This window comes from Passer domesticus, chromosome 3, assembly GCF_036417665.1.
Source record: "Passer domesticus isolate bPasDom1 chromosome 3, bPasDom1.hap1, whole genome shotgun sequence".
In the NCBI taxonomy this organism is placed as follows: domain Eukaryota; kingdom Metazoa; phylum Chordata; class Aves; order Passeriformes; family Passeridae; genus Passer; species Passer domesticus.
The window spans coordinates 118737833-118746538 of record NC_087476.1 but is presented as its reverse complement, the minus strand read 5'-3'; the positions used below and the strand labels follow the sequence as shown (position 1 = coordinate 118746538).

At 54.7% G+C, this 8706-nt stretch overlaps 1 protein-coding gene across 1 annotated transcript; it reads left to right on the top strand.

Moving 5' to 3' along the window:
- The first annotated feature begins 76 nt into the window (after positions 1-76).
- On the top strand, positions 77-8365 carry NAPB (NSF attachment protein beta). Its single transcript, XM_064415493.1, has 11 exons — positions 77-235; positions 2111-2190; positions 2477-2593; positions 3310-3356; positions 3433-3510; positions 4190-4245; positions 4475-4559; positions 5135-5239; positions 5488-5556; positions 5767-5817; positions 6739-8365. Exons 1-11 carry the CDS (start codon positions 138-140, stop codon positions 6841-6843), a joined length of 891 nt encoding a protein of 296 aa, XP_064271563.1. The 5' UTR covers positions 77-137; the 3' UTR covers positions 6844-8365.
- The last annotated feature ends 341 nt before the right edge of the window (positions 8366-8706 follow it).

Sequence of the window (8706 nt, the reverse complement as noted above, 5' to 3'; positions counted from 1 at the left end):
GTCCCAGCCGCCGGGAGGAGCCGCTCATCCCGATCCCCGCCGGATCCCGGATCCCGCATCCCGCCCCGCGCACGCGCCCGGCGCGCTCCCGCTGCCGCGGCGGAGGAGGAGGAAGGAGAGCAGGAAAAGCGGGAGCGATGGACAGCGCCGGCAAGGAGCGGGAGGCCGTGCAGCTGATGGCGGAGGCCGAGAAGCGGGTCAAGGGCTCGCACTCCTTCCTGCGGGGGCTCTTCGGGTGAGCGGCCCCGCAAACCCCCCTTCCCACCTCCCGCATCCCCCCCTTCCCACCTCCTGCATTCCCCTTCCCACCTCCTGCATTCCCCTTCCCACCTCCCGCATCCCCCCCTTCCCACCTCCCGCATCTCCCTTCCCACCTCCTGCTCTCCCTTCCCACCTCCCGCATCTCCCCCCCCGCTCCCCCTGCTCTGGATCCCCCTCTCCAGCTCTTTCCCCCCCTTCCCGCCCCCATTCCCGGCTCCTGAGTCACCCCCCTGGTCCCCCTCCCATCTCCTGCATCCCATCCTTCCCCATCTCCCACATCCGCCCCCTTCCCTGTTTCCTGCCCCCCTTTCCCATCCCCTCCAGCCTCCCCTTGCCGATCTCTTCCCTCTTTTTCCTAATCCTGCCCCCAGTGTGGGTGAGAGTGTTCCTTATCCGTGCCAGGGGAGCGCTCCCATCCCGATCCAAGCCCGGATTCCCTGGAGCTGCCCCTCCTGGCCATCCACGGCTCGGCCTCTGCGGCTCCTGTCCCCTCCCCTCGCTCGTCCCGGCCTCATCCCGGGGGGAATCATCTCCCGGGATTCGCCCTGGCACGGATGGGCTCTCCCGGAATCCCAGGGAACACGGGCACCCCGGGCTGCGGCCCTGTTATCCCAGAAAATGGCAGAGCGTCCTTTTCCCTGGGCCTGGCTGCTCCGGGCTCGCTGCTCCTGGGGAGTGCCTGGACACGGGCTGGTCTGGCCTTCTCAGCGCTGCTTTTCTTCAGGTTTTTAAGGAAAGAACATTCCCGGAGCGATGCTCTGTGAGGGCCGGGAGGTTTTTATCCATCAGCCCGGAAAAATCGGCTGTGGCCGCCCTGAAATCCACAAGTTTTAAATAGAAATTTCCTCTCTGGCCTCGGGCAGATTAATCAGTCAGGGCCTGCTCCAGGAGCGTAATCCGGGTGGCAAATTCCTGAAAATCCTTGGAGGGAACAGGCAGAGATTTCGAGAGAGGAATTTTTAATTTTCAGGGCTAAAAACAGATGGAGGGAAAAAAAGAGGAAGGAAAGGTGGGGGGTGGGGGTGACTCGGCTCTTGGCATCTTCCCTGCAAACGGGATGTCCAGGTTTCCCAGCGCCGGCCAAATGCCTTCTTCCCACTTGGGCTCTTCCTGGAATTGCTCCATCACCTTGCACAAATCTGTTATCCCTTTATTTCTAATTTTTTGGGATTAAAAGGCTGGGCCTGCCCTGTTCCAGGGGCCTCTCCGAGTGTAGCATTCCTCGGTGCCACCTCCGTTGGCTTTGGCTCATGCCAGAGGTGCCTTCCAAGGGCAGGGAGGGATCCAAAAATCCCACTTGTGCTTTCAAACTGACCGTGCTCGGCTGCCAGAGGGAGAGAGCGAGGGGAGAAAAGTGCCAGAATTCCCAGGGGATGAAAAGAAAATGGAATAATCCCTGCTGTGAGGGCGATTTAAGAGCAGTGTGGATGTGGCACTTGGGGACATGGATTTTGGAATGCTGGATTCATGGGCTTGAGGGATTTTCCAACCTTAAGGATTCTGGGATTCCTTTTATTTTTATTGTGGGAGCAGAGCTTGATCCCACCTGGCTCCTGTCAGGGAGTTATGGAGAGCAAGGAGATCCCCCCACAGAGCTTCATTTTTTTTCGCAGGGTTTCCATGAAAAGTCAGCATTTCCTTACCAAAAATCTGACCTTTGGCATCTCGGAATTCCGGGAGAGCCCCCAAATCCAGCATTCCCCTTTCAGTGTTCTCACATGGGGAGTGGGATCAGCCTCACAGGGCCTGGAGAGGCCGAGATTCCCAATTCCCAATTCTCAATTTTGGCTCTGGAGCCACGTTCCCTCCCACCCGGCCTCGCCTCAGGAGCATTCCTGCTGCATTCCAGGGGCAACACCCGGGTGGAGGAGGCCTGTGAGATGTACACCAGGGCTGCCAACATGTTCAAGATCGCCAAAAACTGGAGTGGTGAGTCCAAACCCTGGGATCTGGGGGGCATGGATCATCCCAGAGCGCCCAAACGTCTTCCTGTGAATTATTCCTTGGGGAATGGTCTCTGTGTCCATGCAATTCCTGTTTAAATACTGGGAGAGTGGACGAAGGGAATGAGCTGAAGGATCTTGGAGGAATTTTAAGATGCCAGCTGGTGATCCTGCTTGGGAAGCCCCTCATCCCTGAGTCTCCCCGGGTCCCGGGAGCAGCGCATTCCCGCTCACTCATGGGATTCACGGGATGGGTATTCCCTCTTTTCCAGCGGCAGGAAATGCCTTTTGCCAGGCAGCCAAGCTGCACATGCAGCTGCAGAGCAAGCACGACTCAGCCACCAGCTTTGTGGACGCCGGGAACGCCTACAAAAAAGCGGATCCTCAAGGTAAGGCGGCGGGACCCGGCAGCGGGATGCGGGATTGCTCCCGGCCAAACGCTCACCGCTGGCACAGCTGCGTTCCTGCTTTTCCAGGAGCTGCTTTGGGATGGTGCAGGAGGTCAGCGCTGTCCTGGCGTCTCCTCTTGGCGTTTGTTGGGGTTTGGGATGCTGCAGGGTGTTGGGATTTTCGGCAGCTTCCATCCTGGTTTGGCTTGGCTTTAGGGAATGGCTTCCTGAGGAATGGCGTCAGGCAGTCGCCGGGCTGGGTCGCACTAGGAGCCATGCTGTGTTCCCAAGGCTTTCCCTAGTCCTGGCCTTTGTTGGGATGAGAATAAAGGATCTGGGGTTCTTTCAACCTGGTTGTGATTTTTGGGAAGGTCTCCAATCCACTTTTCCCTAGCTAGGTCTGGAAGCAAACCCTCCACCTCCCACCAGCATTATCCCAGGAGGCATGGGAACAAACTCAGGGTGGATGACACCCTTTTGGAGTGGTGAAACTCCCAAATTCCCTGGAAAACAGCAGCATTTTGGAGTTGATCCCTTGAAGTTTGCTCCACTGGGGGATGCAGACAGCAAACTCGGGGTTGGGTCATCCTGGTGTTTGTTCCCTTTGGGAATTGGTGGGGGGCTGAGGTCATTCCAGAGCCCCCCCTGGAGCAGCTGCCGGGCGGGGTTTGGGATGGGGACGTGGCTGACGCTGTTGTCTCTCACACACGCTGCAGAGGCCATCAACTGCTTAAACGCAGCCATCGATATCTACACCGACATGGTAAGGCCCCGCTCCCGGGAACGCCGCGCGGCTTCCCGGGAACGCCGCGCCTCATCCGCCCCCCTCCCGTCCCCAGGGCCGCTTCACCATCGCTGCCAAGCACCACATCACCATCGCCGAGATCTACGAGGCCGAGCTGGTGGACATCGAGAAGGTATGGGGACCTTGGTGACGTCATCAGTGACGTCACTGGAGGCCCCGGCACGGCTTTCCCAGAAAACCTGTGGTTGTCACATCCCTGGAGGTGTCCAAGGCCAAGCTGGAGCAGCCTGGGATAGTGGAAGTTGTTCCTCCCAGTGGAAGGGGATCACCTTTGAGGTCCCTTCCAACCCAAACCATTCTGGGATTTCTTAGCCCTGAGCTCAAGAATTCCCTTCTCCCATCCAGCACCAGAATTCCTGGTGGAAATTCAGTCCAGCCTGAGTTGGAGTTAATGGTTTTCCCAGCCTGGAGGCTTTCATGGAGCAATCCCAAGTCTCTGGTGTGTCCTGTGCCAGCAGCACTGGCTGAACACTCCAGTGAGAATCCACCTCAGTGTTTCCCATGGGAAAAGCTCTTTGGGAGTGTCATGGAGCCATTTTAGTCACTTTAGTTCCCATGTCAGCACTGATTCCCTTGTTCCCACTTCCAAACTCCCTGAGCAGGAATCCCACTGCAGATCTCCTGCTGGAATTGTGCAGGATAAAACTGGATGGGATTTAGGGGTTGTTTTCCAGACAAGGATTTTCCTCCTTGGCTCTGCTCCATTGCATCCCATCTCTGTCCCTGAACGTTGGTGCTGTTCCCTGGGGTGCTTTATCCCGGGATGACTGATCCCACATTTCTGTCCCCAGGCCATCGCGCACTACGAGCAGGCTGCAGATTACTACAAGGGAGAGGAATCCAACAGGCAAGTCCCTGGGATCAGCGGGAAGGGCTGGAACAGGGATCTATCCCTGGAACAGGGATCAATCCCAGACACTCCCACAACCAGCACACTTCTAATTTGTGTGCTATTCCAAGAGAATTCCTCTAAATCCCAGCTGTGGGTTCCCGCTTCTCTCTCTGGGATGGGGTGCCGGGGCGTGGGCTGGTGAATTCCTGGGATTCAGGGCCTGATTTCTGGGATGTGGTTGCAGCTCAGCCAACAAGTGTCTGCTGAAGGTGGCGGCCTACGCGGCGCAGCTGGAGCAGTACCAGAAAGCCATCGAGATCTACGAGCAGGTCAGGAGCTAAATCCCATGGGAACAGCACCTCTTCCCAAGGAAAAGGGCTCAGGGGTTGGCAGAACTGCCGGAATCAGGGAATTGTTTAGGCTGGAAAAGCTCTCTGAGGTCAGAGTCCCACTGTTACCCCCACATGGCTGAGTGTCCCCAAGTGCCACATCCATGATTTTCAGTGCTTCAAGGAAAAAGCTGGGAGAAATCCATAAAAATTCCCCTTTGAATGTATTTACAACTCCCTTTGGGAGAAAATTCCCTCCCGCATTTATCAGCTCTGCCTTTTGTTGGATATTTACCTGGGAATACCAGCAGTGCTGTTTGGTGCTTCCAGAGGGTTAATCCTGGAGCAGCTTTTTCCCAAATGGATTTGTTTTTCCATTTCCTCATCAACCAAGGATCAGCCTGGTGGGATCTGACTTCCCTTGGGATGAGTTCAAAACCTCCCTGCTTCCCAACAGCTTTTTGGCATTTTTTCCATGCCTTTTATTCCCAGCTTTGTGGCTCAGGTTGGAATACGGATTATTTTAATCCAGGCTTTTCTTTCCTGCCCCTTTTTTCCATGGTTTTTTTGTCCAGGTGGGAACAAACACGATGGATAACCCTTTGCTCAAGTACAGCGCCAAAGAATATTTCTTCAAAGCTGCCCTGTGCCACTTCATTGTGGATGAGCTGAATGCCAAGGTCAGTCATCCCAGAATTCCCAACTCCTCCTCACCAGCCTCGGCCAGCTGGGAGAAGCTCAGTGGGCTCACAGCTATTCCCCCAAAATCCCTGATCCCTCCTCTGCAGTGGCTGGAATTCTTGATCTGCCACTGTCACGTTGGATTCTTGGTGGATATTTTCCCAAGTTTGAGGATGGGAAGGCAAATGCTGGGAAAAAAAAAAACAAACCAGGAATAGTGTGTGAAGGGAACTCTGCTCTCTTCCAGCTTGCTCTGGAGAAATATGAAGAAATGTTCCCGGCTTTCACAGATTCCCGGGAATGCAAGCTATTGAAAGTGAGTAACCAGGGGGTTTTCCCACTTTTCCAGGGGTTTTCTGCTTTATCCCAGCGTTTTAAAGGACATCAGCCTCACTTTTCCCTGGGTTTGGCCCAGACCCCCGTTTCTGGTGGGTGCTTTTCGTGGTCTCTGTTCCCTGGGATGAGATGCTGGAGTGGGAACATGCAGGAATAGAGCATTCCCTAATTTTTCCTGGTGTTTTCCCAGAAACTGCTGGAAGCTCATGAGGAGCAGAACAGCGAGGCCTACACCGAGGCTGTGAGTACTCATGGATGCACTTGGGAATGCTGCTTCTTCCTTCTCTTTTTTGGGATGCCCGGGCCCTGTTCAGTATTGGGGAACCTGCAGAGAGGGGCCAGGGACAGCTGCTCCAGCAAGGTCCCAGCTTCCTCCTTTAACATTCCTGGGATTTCCTGGAGAGTTCAGATCCTGCCTGGGTTTGCTGCAGCTCCTTTGGTGTTTGACAGGAGCTTAAAAAACTCAGGCTGGGTTTGGAAAGATTCTCTGGACTGTGGCCCTGTGCCTTTTCCCTTTTATTTTTTCTCCATTCCCTTTTTTTCCTCTGCTTTCCCTTGTTTCCCCCCACTTCCCTTTTTTTTTCCCCTTCTTCCTTTTCACCCCCTTTCCTTTTTCCCTCTCCCCTCTTTCTTTCCTTTCCTCCTTTCTAGCCCCCTTTTTTCCTTTCCCCCCCTTTTTCCTTCCCCTTTTCCCCCTTCGTCTTTTTCCTTTCCCTTTTTTTCCTTCATTCCCCCCCACTTTCCCTTGCATTTTTCCCCCTTTGTCCTTGGGTTTTTTCCCCTCTTATTTTTTCCCCCCTTGTTCCCCCCCACCTTTCCCCTTGGTTCTTTCCTTTTCTCCTCTTCCTCTTTTCCTCTTCTTCCCCTTTATCCTCCCTTCCCTTTTTTCCCCCTCTTCCCCTTGTTTTGCTTTTGCCCTTGTTTCACCTTTGCCCTTGTTTCCCCTTTTTCTTTATTTCCCCCTCCCTTTCCCCTTGTTTTCCCATCCCTTTCCCTTTACTGTCCTTCTTTGCATTCCCCCCCTCCCTTTTCTCTCCTTTTCCCCATCCCTTTATTCCCAGGACGAGCCCATGTCTGCCACTCCCCCCTCCCCATCCCCGCCGCATTCCCGCCTCATTCCCTTTCCCTCCCGCTCCCTGATCCACGTTTTTGCCGGTGGCAGGTGAAGGAATTCGACTCCATCTCGCGGCTGGATCAGTGGCTCACCACGATGCTGCTGCGCATCAAGAAAACCATCCAGGGCGAGGGCGACGGCGACCTCAAGTGACGCCCGCGGGCCCTTCCCGCCTCCAGCCGAGGACTTTTCGGGAATTCCCGACCCAATCCCGCGCTTTCTTTCGTCGCTTCCCACTCCCATGGCTCACTGTGTTTCTTTAGCCCCCGCTCTGTGGTGACGCTCCGGGCGGATGCCAGGCGGGAGAAGCCCTTGGAGCGGAATTCCTCCTTCTCCTCCTCGGGTTTGGTCCCGCTCATCCCGGTGCCTGCACTCGCAGCTCCCGGTTTTCCTGCTGTTCTGTTGATTCCAGCATGTAAATATTCCATCCAGGCCAGCACAGTACCAATAAGCGCTTCCAGCCCGTTGTGTTCCCATTTTCCCGTTCTCAAGTGTTGGATACACTTGGATTTGGGGGTCTGGAAGTGGTGCTAGGCAGAGGCTTTGGGAATTGGGACTATCCCACACACTCCCACACGCCACAGGCATTCCAGGAGCTTAGGATCAGTGTCAGCCCTAGGTCCTGGTTGGTTTCCACTTTTCTTGGATTGATTTTCCACTTTAGTTCGTGGTGCATCCCATCCCTCCACTTCCAAATAATTCCACCTGAGGAAGGATCTATTTTTGTACCTCACCCTCCGCGTGTGCCGGGCACAATTCCTAAATTTCAACTCCTTGGCTGCACGCAGGTGTTGATCCCACAGGAGCCTTGTTGGAATTCGGGTGGCAGGGGTGCACAGTTTGTTTGGGAAAAGTTGAAAAATTCCTGCAGGAGTTGGTGGGCATGTTAAGGAGAGAGGATTGAGCTGCCTGGTTTTTCAAGGATGCGTCGGAGGCGTCGGGAGCTTGTGCAATTTGTCACTCTTTGGGAAGAGTGAAGTCAGTAATTAAGGGCTGTTCTGGAGGCTCCAGGCAGCCCCAGCCCCTCTTTCCTCTGGAAAAGTCAGGTTGGAATGTTGGGCTTTGGACAGAGCTTGGCTCGTTGGGCTCTAAAGTTCTGAAAAACCAAAAATCCCCATCCATGCCAAATTCTCCTTGGTTTGGTGTTTTCCCACCCATCCCGATCTCTGTTTCCCACAGGTCCTTGTGTTCATCCCAAACATCCCAACCAGATGGAAAAGCCCGGGCCTGGGAGGCAGCAGGGGGGATCTCCCAGCTCCAGGCTTGGAAGCACACGGAGTTCATGCATTCCCACCCTTAGGAATGGCTTTATCAGGCGTCCAGCACTGTGGGAGCCGGGATGAGGGGAAGCACAGCTTGGGAGGCTCCACTTTTCCCGGTGTTTTTTCGGTTCTGTTGCCGTTCCCTGTGTCAGTGTTGTAGGACAGGAGGAGCAGGAGGGCTGTTACTCCATCCCTACACCTGGTAGTTGTGTGTGAGTAGCTCCAGCATGTCCTCTGCAGTATCCATGGTGAATTGTGACGGTTCCCAGGTGACAATTCCGCCACTCCCGCTGTATTCCCGCCCCACCTCCGTCACTCTCTACTCGGAAAACTTATTTAAGGAAATGGCCTTAGCAAGAATATCATGTTTGGTGTGACTCTGTACATGAATAAAGTGAAAATCATGGATGGAAGGAGGAGGAAGTGGTTCTTCTGGAAAACTCAAAAGGCTGGAGCATGGTGGGATGATGGAGGCTGGAATGGGGTGTGATTCCTTCAATTCCTGTTGGGAATCATGGAATGGTTTGGGTGGGAAGGGACCTTAAAGCTCATCCTGGTCCAGGGACACCGTCCATTATCCTGGCTTGCTCCAAGCCCCATGAATACTTCCAGGGATGGGGCAGCCAGATTCTTTGGGAAAACTCTTCCAGGGCCTCCCCATCCTCACAGGGAAGAATTCCTTCCCAATAACCCACCTGAATTCTCCCTCTGTCACTGGGAAGCCATTCCCTCCCTCTTGTCTTGTCACTATAAT

Excerpts from the sequence above, each read along its gene's own strand:
- NAPB (XM_064415493.1), top strand. The coding sequence starts at position 138 with ATGGACAGCGCCGGCAAGGAGCGGGAGGCCGTGCAGCTGATGGCGGAG. Across the intron at positions 3,357-3,432 it reads TCGATATCTACACCGACATG|GGCCGCTTCACCATCGCTGC; the intron begins GTAAGGCCCCGC and ends TCCCGTCCCCAG. Across the intron at positions 4,246-4,474 it reads AAGGGAGAGGAATCCAACAG|CTCAGCCAACAAGTGTCTGC; the intron begins GCAAGTCCCTGG and ends ATGTGGTTGCAG.